General features: G+C 37.2%; 1 protein-coding gene across 1 annotated transcript in view; it reads right to left on the bottom strand.

Moving 5' to 3' along the window:
• Window positions 1–554: 554 nt before the first annotated feature.
• Window positions 555–19399, bottom strand: part of HOOK3 (hook microtubule tethering protein 3) — an 86841-nt gene continuing 67996 nt past the window's right edge. Inside the window, exons 18-22 of the mRNA XM_037164184.2 lie at window positions 15535–15617; window positions 14441–14541; window positions 13058–13162; window positions 12822–12893; window positions 555–9871 (exon numbers count right to left, since the gene is read on the bottom strand). Coding sequence (XP_037020079.1) covers window positions 9731–9871; window positions 12822–12893; window positions 13058–13162; window positions 14441–14541; window positions 15535–15617 — 502 coding nt within the window. The 3' untranslated portion in view covers window positions 555–9730. The remainder of the gene's footprint in view (window positions 9872–12821; window positions 12894–13057; window positions 13163–14440; window positions 14542–15534; window positions 15618–19399) is intronic.

Genomic DNA, 19399 nt, shown 5'->3' on the forward strand with positions numbered 1-19399 from the left:
GTATAATCTTTTTTAAAAGGTGTTATTTATTTATTTTTAGAGAGAGGGGAAGGGAGAGAGAGGGAAGGAACATTAGTGTGTGGTTTCCCCTTGCACGTCCCCTACTGGGGACCTGGCCCGCAACCCAGACATGTGCCCTGACTCTGAGGTAATCGAACTGGTGCCCTTTGGTTTGCAGTCTGTTGCTCAGTCCACTGAACCACACCAGCCAGGGCATAATCTTTAAATTGACAGGACACTACGTCAAGTGCCAAAGGCCAGTGGATGAACACTGCTGGACAATTAATGTGTCTGTGATGGTTGATTTTTTAAAAAGATTTTATTTATTTATTTTTAGAGAGAAGAGGCTGGGGGGGCGTGGAGAAAGAGGGAAAGAAACATCAACATGTGGTTGCCTCCCAAGCACCTCCCTACTGGGGGCCTGGCCCGCAACCCAGGAATGTGCCCTGACTGGGAATTGAACCAGTGACTCTTTGGTTCTCAGGCTAGCACTCAATCCACTGAGCCACACTAGCCAGAGCTCTGTCATGGTTTAAAGGAGAAAAAAACTCAGATGAATTTTTATACAAGTCTTTATTTACAACTTGTTTAACAACTGTACACTTTTTTGCAGCCTTGAAAACATTTTTGTACTTGAATGGGAAAATATAATTTGACCAAATCTTAACTTTATTCTTCATATACATATAATATATGCATACATATAAAGATATACATATAATTAATACCATAACAAGTTGGCAGTCATAAAATTAAAATGAATAAGTGATATCAAAAGGAAATACAATATAAGATTTCAAAGAAATTAAAAATATTCTGGTGATTTCTTGGACTTTATATTTTTGTAACTTTAGTAAAACTTTCTTACTGAGGTTCCCTACCAACTCATTCACCTCAGAAAAACAGAAAATCCACCAATCTAACACACAGTAAATGGCTGGTAAACTTGGTAAGCATGGAAACATGCCTGGATGCCAACGTTGCTAAATTTGTACTGACTCCTCTTGTAAATGAGAAATTTCGAGTCCTATGTGGATTTCATTTTTGGATTACAATGACAAAGAATGAAATGTGAAATTATCAACAGTCAATCAGAAATAAGAATATACCTAACAACATACTTTTTGCAAAGGCTACACTTTGGTGGGTCACTACAGTGTCAAATGTGGAACTAACAGCAATTCACAGAACAATAGATACTTAAGACATGAGTATAAGGCTGTGAGCTGGGGCCGTAATTGATACAACTCCACCTCTTAACATACTAAGGTGTTTTCTAGCTCATTGGAAAAGTTTAAAAAATACTGTAGGGGGGGAAGCCTCTTACTGCCCCAAATCTTCGACAGAACTTATTAATCAAAATAAGGCAAATTATTAGTTATGTTTGAGTTTTACCACTCATCATACAACCAAAAATTGGGTGTTATAAATAGCAGGGCAAATGGTCAAGGCATGAACATGGCAAAACAAGATAAACCTGAAAATGACTCTTCTGAGTACAAAGCATTCTGAATTACAAATAACCAGGAAGCAAAAAAGTCAGTGACAGCAGTGACATTTGGTGCTTCTGAATTTTAAATAACTAAGGCTCTTAAAAAACAAAAGGCTACCACTGAAAGATGGGAAGGCCTCAAATCACTGATTGGTATTTATGTACAGTCATTTCCTGTGTTTATATTAAAATGCTATTTATTTCAAGCATATTGAAAATTTCCCATGAGTCTGTGTAGAACACAGTAAATTAGGCCACCAAGCAAATAAAAAAACTCAAATTACACCATTTACTGATCTGAACCTGAATGACAATAAGAGTTTCATCATAATTTGCTTAGAATTTGATACTACTGGAACAAGTCTGTTGCTTGATAAAATTTCTTTTAAAAAAGAGAAAAACATCATAAATTCCTAACAGGATAGTTTAATTAAGTAACAAACTAAATTCAAAAGAATTATGATTAGTCTCTTATTTTCATGGAAAATCTCAACAATGTATTTGTATAGATCTTTTAATTATGTTAAGTGCATTAGTAATAGGCCAAGTAAATTAATAAATATTAAAAAATGTTTCATTCACTAAGTCACTGGAATTAAACGTTTGCTTCATACATTAAATTTAACTTGATTCACTATCCAACTTGTTAAGAGCAAGAAACTGAAGAAAAACAAAGAAATTATTTGGATATGATGCACCTTTAAGGTGGAAGATAATCAAATATGATCTTAGAGATAGAAAAAAAAACTGTTGGCAACTTTCATTAGCTCTATATAGATTTAAATGTAACCAAATAGAAGAATATGGTGTTTATCGATTTTTACTTATAAATAAGCATTCACCAGTTTCTGCTCAGTAAGTGTAAACTATCATCAATGTTAAAGCACTACACAAAAACTCTTAAAGATACTAAGTTATGACTTATGAAATGATTTAATTATGTTATTTGAAAAGTAAAGTGCTGAGAATCTGTTTAAAAATATATATTGAAAATTAGTGTCAAAGAATGGGGTTTTGATTTTTCCAAGGTTTTTAAAAGGGCCGGAGTTAATTTTAATAAGAAAAATAGCTTTATTCAAATCAACTATTGCAGTAAAATCTAAGAGCTATCTTACACGAATCGAACACCTTTGTTTTGTCCTTATTTTCCCTTGGGGGATTACAGCAGTGGCGAAAAGCATTTTCTGCAGTGACAAAAATGTTCTAAATCTGTTCTGTCCAATATGGTAACCAATATTCAAGTGTGGTTACTGAAGTACTTCAACTGTGGCTAGGTGACTGGGGAACCAAATTTTTAATTTAATTTTAATTGTCACATGTCAAGCAGCTAATGAATCGGACAAGGCAAGTCTAAAATCTACTCTTGTCTAGATGAACAAGAGGTCAATGGATGATAAAGACAATCTGAAGGAAACCTATCTACTCAACTACTAATTAGTGGATATCCAAAACACGGTTTGTCCTCGCGTGTACGCGCGCTCGTGTGTAATTTTCTGCTTTGGGAGGACAAAGTGCAGCTCTCCTTTCCAAGGTCAGGGTCTAGACCTGCTTTTCCATGTTGAATGTTGCTCTCTTCTGGGACCTGCCTAGGCAAAGCCCATCAGTAAGACAGGAGGACTGCAGGAGAAAGACTAGAGAAACTTTTCACACTATAAAAACATTTCTCTCACCTGAAGACACAAAATGATATAAAACTAGGAGAATATTCTTATGAGCAAATCTTCTTATTGTTTGGCAGTAATCATATGTGTCTGTGCTTATGTAACAACAAATATTTTGGTACTTTCTGACCATGATTTGAATACTGTTATATTCCAGTTACATATGGCAGAGTCCTCAATCTTAAAAACATCCCTTAGTAAGCCAAAAACTTTGCTGTATTTGAACTCAAGAAAATGACCAGCTTCATAAAGCATATCTGTTATAATAAAACTAAGAATTCTTCTGTACTGTTCTGCCATCTTTGGGGTCAGCCTTTCCCATCACCCCACCCCCAACCACTTTCCAGATTCTCTGCCTTAGTAGCTCATGGAACTTGGCTTTCTTTCTCCTGCCTTTGGGTATATGCAATGATGAAGAAACTACAAATGGTAAGGACAGTGTGTAGGGGTGTATTCTAGGCAACAGGAAAATCAAAGGTAAAAACATCTTCTGATTCACCAGAAGATTATTTACATTCTACTGCTCCAACTCCAGAAAACAACATTCGAAGGGGGTTTATGTGAGAGAACTTCGTTTCATTAGTTATTAACTTATATAAGAGTTTGATTGTGAAATATAAAATGTAATTCATGCTTACAACCCAACTTCAAATAGATCTCCAGACTTAGAACTTCAGATCTGACTTTAAAAATTTCAGGAAGAGTACAAAAAGCCCATTTATTTGGGCAATCTTTTACATTTTTCTTAGTGAATGTTCCAAAATAAGGAAAAGAACCCCACTGGGAAAGAGAAATAAAACATGCCACAGGAAGTTAAAGAAAATAATCATCTAATATTAGTAAAGTGCTGTGAATCTTGCAGTGAAATATAAATAATACATAAATGATTAGAACAGTAATATTAAGACTCAATTCTAATAGTGGCATATACAAAATAAACAAGACAGAATGTACATACAGTAATCACTGACCATAGGTTAACAAGTACACCAAGAATAAACACCTTCTATTAATTTCACAATACAGACACTAAACTAAATTATTTTGTCAATTTAGAAATCTCCAAGACGATAATGCTAGCTCAGACGTTTCCCCTGTACATCATTAAAGCCTCAGCATGCTTCGGTAGTTTTGCTTCTCTCACTTTGAGATTGTTCTTCCCAGGACATTTAACTTTTCCTTTAAGCTCTGAGTGGATATAATGCAGGATGTTTGACAGCCCCAGGAGCCTAAACCTTTGAGGCCATGGACACCCTCTCTGATGACTTCATCTTCAGATCCTAAACATCTCCTTCAGAGCCTGGGGAAAATGTATCAGGTACTTAAGGGCTCTCCTTGAGTATGTATTTTTAAACTGCGTATTTTTGCCTTCACTTTAAACAAATATTTCTGTGGGGCTACTATGTATCATCAAGGGGGGCGTAAATTTGAGCCTATGGTTAATGAACTGGCTAAAGCAGCAGATCAAGGTAACTGGAAGGAAGTTGGTAGCGATTTTCAGCCCCAAAGTCTAGTCTCATCAAATCACAGTATTCTTAATGACCTCAAATCACCTGTTTCTCAAAATGAACACAGGTGCTTTCCCCTCCAATGACAATATACACAGTTAATATGGTGTGCCCAGTTTATGCCCATTGAAGGCAAGGATAATTAGAAAATAAATCATAGTTTTGTCTACTCTTTTTTATTGAATAACCACACAATAAAGTCAGAAATTTTATATAAGCTATTACTTTAGGAGCATTTGTTAAGACAGTGTGAGTTTTTATTGTATTATACTTCCATCTGCCTGGAAATGTTCTATAACTAGGCCATGTCTCATCCCAATAATCCACTCTACCATCTGAAAATGAACTTGCCTTAGAAGCAGTTCTGTTACTTTCTCAGACTTCTACGCTCATATATGGCACACAAACTTATCTTACAGAATATTGTTCACAAATGTTAGAAAAACAGAAAAATACTGAAAAGAGACATAACATAATTGCTGATAGATAATTGTTAGGAAACTTCATATACTTGCCGTAACTAGGTTTGGGCCTCTAGTTTTTCAATAACTAATGTCCCTTCTCTATCATTTTAAGTGCAATGTAAAAAACTCAAGTGTATTTAAATACAAGTTTCCTAAGTGTTTACATTAAAAAGATAATACATGTGAGTGAAGGAAATGATGTCACCACACCTGCGCTGTCCCTCACTATATAAAAAGGAAGCTAAATACTTAGGCTTTCATGATGGAAGCGACAGGGGAAGGGTACAAATTAGCTACATTAGTAACAAATTCTGTCCTGTTTTTTAGGCTTCTGAGAAATAAATATTTCCTGCGAAACTTTAGACCCTAAAATCATTGTGCTCAAATTAGATAATAAAACCATCTCGAAAGTTTCAATGAAAGGAACTTACACCACTTATTATTTAAATAGGCTTTATAGAAAGTAAAAACTTGGGTGGCAGATACATCGAGAACAGCCTTCCTCATTCAAAACTCATGATATAAAATAGTGCCATCAGTCCAGCGGCAGAGAACAGGCTGACACTGCTCTCTCCACGTGATGGAGCTGGGCTGTACCACCACCGCCACCAGCTGCCCGCTGCCAGTGGGAACCGCAGCAAGAGAGACGATCACCACTGAATGGAAAACCCTTTTATCTTACAAAAAGGGAAAAATAAAAAACACGCTAAAGTGATTTTAGAAATTTCTGGTACCCCATTTACTTCTGTTGAGTGCAATCTTTCATCCTACTTCGGGGTACCACACAGGCTTCGCTGGTAAGAAGTTCAAAGCTACATCACTCAGTTCCACAGCCTTTCTAGGGAAAGGTTCCCTTCATAACACAAGGCTAAAAAGTCAAAATATCCTTCCACAGTTTAATGGACACACAACAACAACAACAAAATTTTGTCTTAATGTTGTTATTTTGCCCTTAGCAAAAGCAAGACGCCAGGTCCTTGGCTGTCCCTGCAGGGTCACAGGTGTTCTGATCCACGTGTCTGTGATCTAGCTGGCTTTGTACTACACCTGTAGGTTGGGGATTCAGATAAAACTCACATGTTCCAACTGAGGACAATTGTAACATTCCTGAAGTCTGAGAGCTGGACAACTGGAGATTGAATGCAGAGAGTTAAGGTAATTTCAAAACTTATAATTTTGTTTTAAGATAACTCTTATATTAGGGTAAAGGTTTTCAGGTTTTTAACATGGCCATCTTTAAAGATGACGCCCACCTGAGCGCAGGAGACACTAAGAAAGAGCTCATGTCATCAGTCAGTAAGACTGGACAGAACTGTTCTTGACAAGGAGATGTGAGCAAACTGGAGCACAAATCAAATGTCTACAACTTGGCTTCCGCTTACAAATTATTGCTGATCTATTTGGACAGCATGAATTTTCATACCTTTGCAAAAACTAATGAATTATATATAGGCTTATGTCTCTGGCTAGACAACATTTAGCTTAATTTTGTGCAATTGAGCTTTTATTATACAAACAAAATAATAAAACCTCAATGACATTACAGGCAATGCTTCCTTTTACAATCTAAGTATCCCATTAAGCCAATTTCACTAGGCTAGGGCTATCTAATAGAAATAAATCTTGATCAATTTTGGAACATGGGTCCTTTATTTAGGGACTTCTTTTTCTTGGTTATTAACAAGTGATTAGGCAAACTATAAAAAGATATGACTGAAATTTTGGAAGTTCTGTTAAGCAGAACTGTATTATTTATTCTCTTTTTAGATGTGGTAAACTACAATATTTGCTGGTTTTCCCCATTATGAACTTCTTAGATATACACTGCAGAACACAAATGTTATGCTTTACTATTCCTTAGTTATTCACTTTGTTATTTCCTTACCCTGGTTGGAAGGAAAACAGCAAAAACGCTTTCTGTTTATAGGAACCTGGGCACCGGGCTGATGGATCACCTGGGCCCAATGCAGCGGTAGCACCGCACTCCCTCCTGGGAGGAGGCCGGGCCTGGCTCCGCTGCCCCAGCCCACCGTGCCCTGAAGCACCTGTGTCTAAGGAGTTTGTGAAAGTGCAGCACAGCTCGCGGCTCGTTGCCCGTGACCTTCCTGCAGACCGTGCGGCATCACACACTTTCTGGGAAATTATTAATCATTACAGAAGAAAGAGAAATTTCATAAATCCTCCCCAAAGCTGGACAAGGGAAACAGAGTTGTCACCGTTAGAGCTAAGTTTTATTCCTGTCTTTTTAAAAAAAAACATCATAGAATGTTAGTAATATAATTTCTTCTATATAATGAAAGTAACGTACTAAACTTTAAAGGTAAAGGACAGTGAAAGTTATGAATGTAAAATACCAAAATAATAGCATGCAACGGATGCTGAAGAAGCAGCATAAGGAAAACTTCCTTCTAAAAGGACGGCACCTCTCCAACCCATTAGAGAAGTGCATCTGGGCTGCTGGGTGGGCTGGAGACCAGGACCGGGCAGCAAATATTTAAGAAGTAAAATTAAAACCTCTTATCTTATCTTATGGGACACTAACCTTTTAATAAATAGTTCATAGACTCTTCTGTTCATCTACCTTACTGTGTGGGTAAAATTTCCCAATTATTTGAATTTTACCAAGGTTAGTGTTCACACTGTTTTAAAACAGTTGGCTTCTAATGCTATTTGTGAAATGAGGGCTGGGAGTAAGAACTGCCCTAAATGGTTTTTGCTCCCTTATTGTCAAAATTTTCTATGTTGATTAGGTCTGCTTAGCCTCCTGAAACCCCACAATGCACTCTGCTCACATGGTTCTCTCCATTATTACTAATTCCTCCTGCTTTACGGTCATTTCAGGCAGAAGCACTCACACTGCGCTTAGATTTCTGTTCTTAATGTAAAATTAGCACAAGGCATGAAGTAATTTCTGTGTATATTCTAATACTTCCTTCAAGTCTGACTTCTGAGGACAAATGAAAACATTCCTTATTTTTAGGTCAATTTTCTTATAAAAATGGAAGAATTTAAAATCAAACATATGAATATAGTTTCTGAAAATTCTCAATTACATTTAGCTTGATTTAAAGTTACTAATTTATATTTAATATACAAAACTAAATGAAACCTGAACTTCTAAACAGCAAGTGAAATGAAATAAAATCCTCTTATTGGATGACCTATCTAAAAACAAAAACAAACAAAAATTGATCTAATTTAAGTAATGTTTTGCTTTTTAACAAAATGGGCTACAGGGTGCAAGAAAAAGGCTGGAGGGAAACTTAAATACAAATAGGGCCCAAATATTTAACTCAACATGTAAAGTCAGGCAGAGGCATTTCATTTTCAAATAAATGATATTTTACATTTATATAGCACCTTATATAGTCAAAGTGCTTTACAATCATTATTACTCGACAACCATTCATCAATGTAAGTAAACATGGTTTACAATCAACATATCTAAGCATCCTGATGCAAACAAATACCTAAGAGAATCTGTTCAGTAGCAAATTCTTGGACTAATACATAGAATTAAGAAAAAATGTAAAAGAGACCTATCACGACATCACATGTAAGAAGTCACTTATTGATCTCAATGACTGATATTAAGATGTTAAGTAATATTAGGAAATATTGAGAAATAGAAGTACTTATAGTAACAAGTAAGTAAAACAATTGAGATGCAAGTCAAAAAGCAAGTGGCTCTGAAGGTCCTGCTACCTATTACTTGTAAGCATATGAAGACTAGGTCTCTGAGATGTGGAGGTCAACTGAGACTATGAGTACCAGCCACACTGCCAGAATTTGATTCTCAGGTACTGTGATATTCCAAAACAAGGAAAAACTAATGCACTGCCTGATTTTTTTTCTCTTCTGTAATTTACCCCCTAAATAACCTAACCAATGCATTCACTTCTGCCAGTAACAAGATAGCAGGAAATAATAAAATTCTATGTATTTATGTTTTAAAAATAGTTTCCAAATCTTCGAACAAATTTAATTTCCTATAAAACAACGTGAAAACTAATTTTTTCCCTCTAAATAACTCTATCAGGTGCCCTCAGTAAGGTCTACTTAGCACCTCTGCCGATGTATTTATGTCTTTGCAAAAAGTGCACTTGCCAACCATTCATTTTATATAGTAAATATGCAAGTTACTTGAAGTGCATTTGGAAAACAATCAAAAACACAGATTAATACATCATATAAAGATTAATTCCCTTTAAACAAAGACATTCTTGTAAAGCATGGTAACACAGAGGCACAACAAAGAATATAAATTGTATATCAATTATTGGCAGAAAATCTAATTCATTACAAAGCTTACACCATTGGGGAAAGGACGTTTTCATACAAAGAAATGTACTACACTGTTACACAACACTTTTAATTGGGCATTTAAAAATTTTTTGGCACATTAAAAGAAACTGAAAAGACTACAAAATAAAGGACCAAGAAACTAAAACATTATAGATACAGAGAGAAAGTCCTCATATGAGAAATGAGTAATTAACATAACACAGAAAAAAAATTAGCTGGCTGAATTTCCTGAAATGGTGTTATGGATAACAGAAGTATGTTTGAATGCAGGGTGTTTTTTGTTCTAATAGCAAGACTTGTCTACCTTGCTGTGGCTGGTTGAACATGGCCAGGGTAAGACCTTCTTGTGCTGGTTGCTTGTCTTTGCCTGGCCAGAAATGACTGCCCTGAACCTGTACTAGCAAGTCTGTCTTCAGCTGCCTTTTTATGCAGAGTCATTCCCTGTATCACACAGAAAAAAAAGGTAATCAATTAAAAAATAGTGGAACAAACATATTCTCACACAGACAATTTCATCATGCAGAATTTTCATCATCTTTGCATCATAAGGCACAATTAGGAATGTTAATTCTGCTCATTACAGATTAAAGTTTTATTGACATTTCAATTCCAACAATTAGGTACACATCTTCCTTTGGAAAAATTAAGGTTTAATTTCTGAATTGACAATAACCAAAACAACAGATAACAGAGACAGATTTTTGGAATACAGTACCCATCCTCAATCATACACACTTCCCTTTCAAATCAAAGTATGAAGTGATTTTCCAAGGAAGAAAAAGTGCAATTGATTGGTAGCAGATGATTCACAAGGGATTGGTAGTGGAAATCACAGGGCATATTTAGAATGGAAAACCACAAGTACATTTGCTGTTTCTTAAGGTGGAAGGGCACACTAGGTATCATACATACCATGATGCTGCTTTTCTTCACTTCAGGCGGACTTGTAATCTCAAACAAATTAAGAAAAGTTCCTGCCAGCCCAAAACAGAGGGCCCAGTAGGGAGCAGGGGGTCTTTCCCAAAGACTGGAGGATGGTCTTCTAGCTTAGAAGGGAGAGGAGCCACAACTGCAGGGCCCAGAGCACCTTAACAGGAGGGAAGTAACCTCTGGGGCGCACTCTCTAAACACGGAGGACTAACCACAATGGTCAGGCTATCAGCGGATGAGGAAAAAAGTGGTTTTGGTACTCATTTAATGAGCCAGTGAAGAGCCCTCACTGGACAAACATTAAGTAAGCACTGAGAGTGGCTGTTTAATCTCACCAGTGACTGGAGACAAGTAAACTGATGGGAGACAGTGGAAGGCAACAAGGAAGAAACGAGCTGCTGGGAGCCAGGAGGAGAGTCAGGTGGAAAGCCAGGCTGTGTGAAAAGACACACGGCCTTCCCAGAATGCACTGGACAAACTAGCACAGCAAACAGAAGACTAAGACATAAGCCTTCCTATCAGTAGTTAGCGTCTAGGAAAACCAGTAGTCATGGCTTTGCGTTTTTTAATAGAATTGCAGTCCATCATATATACCTAAATACATTCACACATTCCTCCATTCTGCCTATATGAAAATCCAGAACAGCTTTTTCACTCAATTTGAAATCAAAGCATTTAAGGATCTGAATACAATTGGCAAATATCTATTGGCAATCTTTATTTATTAATTTGGTTATACATATTAACAATTACATTTTACTTAAAATATACTATTTTTAAATAAAACTTAAAAAATAAAAATAAAATATACTATTTTTCACTTTCACATTTCAAGCAATGTATTCAAATTCTTCACACACTTTCAAGACCTCAGTATCCATCACAAGGCCGTTCTCTGAGACACTTAATACCTTTCCCAGCACTTGTCATCTTCATCTCAGGTGAATGAGATGCAGAGCTGTCTGCATGTATGTGTGAAGCTGTTACTGGCTATCTTATCTGAACATAACTTGTCTGAGTCTATACTCAGTGTTATTCTTTCTCTCTCTGGAGAGCTGAAAATGAGGACTATTCTTTAATACTGTTCACAGCATAAATAAATTTAGTTCCATTGGAAATGTAATTGTGAAGTCACCAAAAGTAGGCAAGAATTTGAAAGTAGCAATAAGGATTGAGGGGCAGAGCTCCAAGACAGCTAGTGCTAACTTTAAGAAGGATAAAGAACAAACAGAATAAGCGGAGTCAAGATTAGTTCCTTAGTTTTTTCCCTGTTAAAATTTTTTTAAATTTATTGGCTTTAGAGAGGAGGGGAAGGGGGCAAGAGAAAAAGAGAGAGAGCACGTGCACCAGTGAGGGAGCTATCCCACTTACTGTTGCAGTCAATGGTTTGACCCTGACCCCAGGGGTCAAACAGGAAGCCTCGGTGTGTATCAGGATGATACTCCAAGCAACTGAGCTACCTGACCAGGGCTCCATTTTTTAATTTTAATGCTAGAGAAACCTGTATTTGTTAACAGTAATAGTATTTGAAAGCCAATGATTTTCTTTTGTTTTTTAAAACTGTGATAAAATCTTAAATATGTAGTTTTAACCAAAGCAAATATAAATGTAGACATGACATGAAATTGTGTAAATTTCTGACAAAGATCACATCACATAATTAGGAGGCCTGGGCACTAACCTTTAAGACACAGTATCAATTGTAACTGCAAAATGGAAACAATGGTATTGTGCCAGCAACACAACTATAAGGTCAAAAAGGGTTGAAGAAAGGAATCTGGTTTAATTTCCTTTATCACGCAACTAACACTCTGAAAAGGCAGAAGTGGTCTTACTGGGAAAAAGAACAAAGATGAAAAAGAAGACAAAAAGTTTAGGAAACGAGTACAACATTCTTCAAAACCCACAGCTATTCATACTCCTAAAATCTTATTGAAGCCCAGAATATTGATGAGCATTTATCTTCCCCTGCAATACTTTAAAACTGTGTGTGTGTGTGCACGTGCGCACGTGCTGAAAAATCCAATGTCAAAACCTCCAGTTGTTCAGGGTCTAGCAACCATAAACATTTTCCAAACCCTATGAGACATCTAAACTAAACTCAGTGTAAGTACCACTCCTGCAAAGATACTGAAATAGCCTCACAAAAGCAACTACATCAGTATTTAGATATTATCAAAGTCCCTTTCCCCTACACAAAATGGTTCTGAGAGAGAGCAATCAGACTGTCATTTATCTTTCTATTCTCTAGGGATAATGATGTGTTTACAATGCCCTAACCCTGTGGATGGTGGTTCTTTCTGCTTTCCAGTCCTGAGGTCAGCATTAAGATTCTGTTAGTGCGTGTTAGGAGAGCAATTACTTTCAGATCCACTGGCAGAATTACTTCTACAGTAGAGGCGTGTAGCAAACATTATACACTCGCTGAACCCTGCAGTGTTTTGAAGTGCCACTGCCTTACCATGTTGTACCAGGCACTGACGATGTATTTCTCCTCCATCTCTCGTTGACTCTTTGTTTTCTCATATTCTTTCTAAGAAACAAACACATAGAAACATGTAAAGATAAAAAACAATTCCATATCAGTAAAATACTCACAATTAACTCTCTAAATAAGTGGAGGCAACAGCATATATCAAGTCTTCTAGGAAAAAGAATAAAAAACCAAACACCCTCCTGTATAGTACAGTGAACTACCTCTAATGAATGAAACTGCCGGTCCCGTTCCTGAAGCTGGTTTTTCAGAGCTTGTATTTCTGGCGCAGCTCCTTGATTCTGTTTAGGATCTAAAGTGCGGATGACCTGTGAAAATTAACAAGAGAAAAATTCTAAGTTTCAAACGGAAAGAATGCAACATCTAAGGAAGCACTTATTTTTGAAAAAAATGAAAGATAAACCTTATGAAAATGAAATTTATAAGGATACTTTAAAATTTGAATGTATGAAATATTCGATTATTGTAACCTTTTTAATTATGGAAAAGAATCAAGTACAAGAAGTCACTGCCACTTGAAATGGACACATTCCACTGCAGCGAACACTCCTGACAGCTGGGGGCCCCGTCCCTGTCCTCTGATCCGGGTCAGCTAGCCCTCTGCCTCTGAGTGGACACGTACTTAGTAAGAGGGAGGGTCCTGATGGTTGAAAAGCCTGTCATCCTGCTTAAAAGCCCACCTCTCCTGCCAGTGGCTCGGTTTATGCGTGGGTGCCTGATGCAGTTCTCGCTGGCCACCAGGAGGCCTTCAGGGAAAGGTGTTTTGCTTTATGGCCAATACTTCTACTTCCAAAAATACCCAAACATACAGAAAACTTTGATACGGCAGAACAATAAAAACCCATTTCCTTTAATACAGATTCACCAATTGCTGTACTTCCACATTTGATTTCTCTTTCCCAATCCAGGATCCAAAGATTAATGTATTACATTTGGTCCTTAGATCCCTCTGGGCTTTTAAAAGTTACAGCAGTCTCCTGTGTCCCCCTTCCTGCCCACACTCTAACGCCTATTTCTTTTTTTAAAAAATATTTTATTTATTTATTTTTAGAGAGAGGGGAAGGGAAGGAGAAAGAGTGGGAGAGAAATATTAATGTGTGGTTGCCTCTCATGTGTCCCCTACTGGGGACCTAGCCTGCAACCCAGGCATGTGCCCTGACTGGGAATCGAACCAGCAACCCTTTGCTTCACAGGCCCATGCTCAATCCACTGAGCTACCCAGCCAGGCCACGCCTATTTCTTTTTCATGACACAGACTCTGCATTTATCTGATGATTTCCTGAAAGTGTTATTTAACTTATTACGATAACCTCATTTTCCCTGGGAACTGAAAATTAGATCTGGAAGACTGTTTAGATTCAGGTTAAATATTATTGGCAATGATACCGCATCAAAAGGCACAAGATGTTGGCTGTCCTACAATTAGTTGCAGGTCATTTTGATTAGTAGTTAAGGTGGTGACTGCCACTTATTTCCTACATAAAGGTTCATTTTCTTCCTGGTAGTTGTTCTTCTGATTCTCTGCATGAGGAGTCAGTGGAACATGGTCGGAGAGCGAAGTGAGATGCCCACAAATGCACACTCACACTTTTAGCTTTCTCTAAGTACTTCTTATAGCGCTCTTCCATTTGCTTCATTTCCTCTTCTTTCTTCCGTAGAGCTTCCTGTAATTCTTCAATTTTTAAGGCTGCAGATGAGACAGTAAAAACCAATTTTTTTAGATTGCAACTTTAAAAATATTTCAATAGTAAGTAGTTAATAGTTTTGAGAGACTGATTTATTCCTATAATTCTTTTTTTAAAAATAATTCATAATTTTTATAAAACCTTTTCTTATGTGAAAAACGCCAATGTGAAAATGCTTAAATTAAAATTCCCCCCGATGGATGGATGGATACACAAAGGTGGTATGTACATGAGATCAAATGTTACTCAGCCTTCATTCTGAGGCATGCTACAAAACGGAGACATTATAGGAAGTAAAAATGAAATACATGATGCTAAGTGAAATAAGCCAGACATGAGAGGACAAATATTCTCTGTTCCTCCTTACACGAAGGGAAATAACTAAAACAGTCAAACTGGCAGAGACAGAACGCGCACTGGAGGCGAACAGTGGCTGGGGGCACAGAGCTTCAGCCTGGGAAGGCGAGGCAGTTCTGGGGGTGGCAGGAGCTGCCCCACTGCACTGGGCAGCTGAGTGACTGCATGTGGCTGCACGACATGAACGAACTTACTGCCACTGCACTGTGCGCCTAAAGTGGTTTACATGGTCGTTTTTATGTTGTCTGTATTTTACTGCAATAAAACGATAAAAGTCTGTGTCTTGCTCCAACTTCCACACAAAAGAGTTAATGAAGTTATTAATTCACACATTTTACGTGTGAAAACTTCAAGAGAAGTAAAAGTCTGACTGACTTAGCATTCAACTACACTATGAAAATAATTTCATAAAATATTCATTAGCATCCATTGTTAAGGAAAAATACAACTATAATTAGAAATTTAAGAAATATTGTGAAGATGATTATATACTTTTTATAAATAGGGCAAAACAAATCCTTTAATGGCTAGAATATGTAATAGGGCCTATTTCTAAAATAAGCAATTTTATGTAAACTTATCATTAGGATAATGTCAGACTAACCAATTTAAAACCATGCTAATTAGAAAAAACTCACAGCTGTTGTTAAATCTGGGTTCAAGATCTTCAATAATGGCTCTCTTCTTCTGCAATTCATTATTGGCTTCGTGCAGCTTCTCTCTGTAACCAAATATACACATCATGTCACCTGCTGCCATTACGCATCTTTCTCCACTTCAAGTGAAAAAGGTACATTTTTTATTTTTGGAATATATTTGCATAACACAGAATGCTATAAAACAAAGATGAAAAGACTAATTCAACATAAATTTAATAGATTTTTAAAAATAAGTTAGAAAATAGAGACAAAATCTGAGAGTCCGAAGCAGTCACTTCTTTTACATAAACCTGCACAAGAAGGCACAAAGAACTCGACTAGGAATAAGGGCACTGTAAAAATTAAGTTGAAAACTTTGCAGAGGTTTACAATGCAAAATCTTATTGCGAAGAGATGAAATTCTAAAAATAAGAACAGAAAGAATACTAGGCCAACGGAAAAGAAGGATACAGCCCTGGCTGGTGTGGCTCAGTGGACTGAACGCCAGCCTGCAAACCAAGGTTCGCACCAGTTTCATTCCCAGTCAGGGCACATGCCTGGGCTGCAAAAAAGGAGGATAACATGCAACCACATGGAGCAATAATACAGAATGTTGAACACAGAAGTCAGACACAAGAGGGCAATACAGAACGATCACATTTACATGAAGTTCAGAAAGTGACAAAACCAGTGAAAAGTGAGAGCAGCACAGGGGCTACTTGGGGAGGTAACCAATCAGTGAGAAGGGAGGACGGAAAATCCTGGTGGGTTGCTGGAAATATTCTCTATGTTAATCTGGGCTACCTATGTCTGTAGGAAAACGTTCATCGAGGTGTTTGTACAGTCAGGAATTAGGATATATAAGTACTTTACTGTATTTAAGTTATATTCCAATAGAAATATAAAAAAATAAATTAACTGAAAGTTTTCCCCTGGTATTTATATATGTGTATTTCTCCCTATGTACTATTTAGCATGGCGTTCTGTGATAAGAAAAAAAAAAAGGCTGCCAAAATAAAGAAAAACAGAAAATAGAGTACTTTGTTTTCTTCATTTCTAGTCTTTTCAACGCACAATACAGAAATAAATCATTTCTTTTTCAACAATTTCTTGAAGGTATGGCACATACATACATACATGCATACAAAGTGGGGTAAAAGATTTACAGGAGTACACAAAACACAGACTTTATTCTTGTTATTATTTATTCTCTACTTGTATTATTTTCCATATGAACAACTGTAAAACTACTTTTGCCCCATACATGCACACACACACACACAAATAAATTGATACAAAGAACAAGAAAAACTAAGCTCAGTGAAGAAACAAATTAAGAAACAAATTATCTAAGAACCGTGTGTCCCCATCCTCCTTCCCAGAGGTAACCAAAATTCAAAATTTCAATCATTCTAATGATTTTTGTGAGAGGTCTTTGTAGTCCTAAACAATGCATTGCTTAATTTAGCCCAACTTTTAATTTATTCTTTACTTACACTGTATGTATAATTCTGTGGCATCCACCTTTTACTTAACATTACGCTCTTGAGAGGAATCTGTGTTGTGTTAGCCCTGGTTTGCCTGTCTCTACCGAATTTTAAATGGTCATTTTTATGTTGTATATCTTTTATTGCAATATAGTGTTCTTTTGTTTGCATACACCACCTCATTCTATCCATCATTTTATAACTAGGGGTGTTTGTACTGTTTTTACTTTCTGTTATGATGAACAACATTCTTCCACACCTTCCTCCACATGTCTCCTGGTACACATGGACAACTGCATCGCTAGGTATCCAGGGCAATGATTTTCTACTGGTAGCTGCCAGAATTTTAAAATATGCAATACCTGACTATGTAGTCAGGGGCACTGACCTCTTTTCCCTTAGACTGTCAAATAAAAAAATGACAGCAGCCAACACAACAATAACTTTTAGTCATATAACAGAGTTAGGCCTTACAGGACAGGTTGCATAATAAGGCTGCATCTGATTGGTTAGTTTTTGGTACCAGACATCCTTATATGCAAGTATAGGCACCTGATTTTTTAAGTCACCCTGGAGCAAAAAAGTAGGCACTGTATTTTTTGGACTATAAGACCCACTCCCCCCAAACTTGGGAGAAAAGGGGGGTGCATCTTATATTCTGAATGTAACTTACCTGGCTCGCTGTGGGGGTGGGGGAGGGGGGCGGTGGAGCAGGGTCACAGGTTATTAAACATTTTACCACATTTTTTGCTTCAAAAAAATTTCCCCCTCTAAAACCTAGGTGCGTCTTATAGTCCTAAAAATAGTTATTACCATCATTATTTTTTAAAACGAATCAGTTTTACTGATTTTTTTGTCAGATCGGCAAAAAATATATTTTGGGGTGTGCCACAGAAGCTTAGTCATTAGTTTCCGTGTGCCGTGAGATGAGGAAGGCTGAAGGCCACCGATCGAGGGTGCAGACAGGAGAGTGGAACTGTGGGTCGCAGGATGTGTGCATGTCCTTCCTGGTTCAATCAGAAAACCGCTGTACACCGTGACCAGCAGTGGATGGAAATCACCACCGCTCAGCGTCTTTGCCAATACTTGGTCTGTCGGATTCTTCAACTTTACCAGTCTGGTGTGTGTAAAACGGTCTCCATTGTTGTTTTAGGTTTGTGTAAGACCGACCATCTTTAAGATGTCCATGGGCCCTGTGACTCCCGCAAAGACATGATGAAGTCCTAATCCTTGGTGCCTATGTATGTGGCATCTGGGAAACAGGGTCTTTGCAAACGTAATTAGTTAAAATGAAGTCATACTGGATCAAGGTGGGCCCTGAATCCAATGACTGGTGTCATTGAGAGGCATAAGAAGACATAGCCATCCAGAGAGAAGACTGCCACATGAAAATGAAGACAGAGACTGGAGAGACGCATCTACAAGTTAAGGGCTGCCGAGGGCTGCTGGCAGCCGGCAGAAGCTAGGAGAGGGGCCTGGAACAGACTGTCCCTACAGAGGGAACCAATCCTACTGATGCTGTGACTTCAGACTTCTATTAGAGAATAAAATTCTATTGTTTTTAGCCACCTAATTTGTGGAAGTAGAACAATCACAAGAAATGAATACAGGCTTCATGACTAATAAATTTTTTGATGATTTTACCATGTCAATGACTGAACAATGACTGAACACAAAAAATGGTCAGACCATAGTTCTATGAAACAACAGGTATTCTATTTTTTTCCAATGAAGGATTGGGAAATGAAGAAAGGACAACATTCAGCATTCAGCAATCTTGACGCTATATAACCTGACAATGGCTGGGAGGTAACATTCTCTGTTCTAATACATTAAAAATCTGCCCACTGCTAGACTTGCCCGCAAGTGTTAGTTGCATGGAGTATCTCACCTTCCCCACATTAAAAAAAAGAAAACAAGGATGAGGCACACTGCCAAACTACAGAATTTTTGTCCAATCTCAGTAGAGTAAGTCAAACTTATCTCCTGAATGCCTGGTTTACTTAGTGTAACATTATAACATGCTAACAGGCTGGCAATTCGCAGCCACTCTGTACTGAGGCTCACAAGGAGAGTCTTGCTAGAAAGTGATAGGAAGGATTAAATTTGTTACTGGCTGCAAGAAAAGTCATGAACAATCCTAACTTGTCAACCTCAGCTAAAGATAGAGAGGGATGAAAATTTCTTTTTCATGACAAAACAGAATATTTTGAAATTTATTCCATTATTTAGATTAAAAAGTCATGTTCAGATATGCCTGTAATTTAAGGAAATGTTTAATAATCTGCTATTGATAAGCTTTATAACACTTGTTATAAAACACACAAAAGTCCTGTAAACCCAAAAGGTTGTGGGTTCAAGCAGGACACGCCTAGGCT

The sequence above is a fragment of the Artibeus jamaicensis genome, unplaced genomic scaffold (assembly GCF_021234435.1).
Source record: "Artibeus jamaicensis isolate MK-2021 breed Jamaican fruit bat unplaced genomic scaffold, CSHL_Jam_final scaffold_833, whole genome shotgun sequence".
In the NCBI taxonomy this organism is placed as follows: domain Eukaryota; kingdom Metazoa; phylum Chordata; class Mammalia; order Chiroptera; family Phyllostomidae; genus Artibeus; species Artibeus jamaicensis.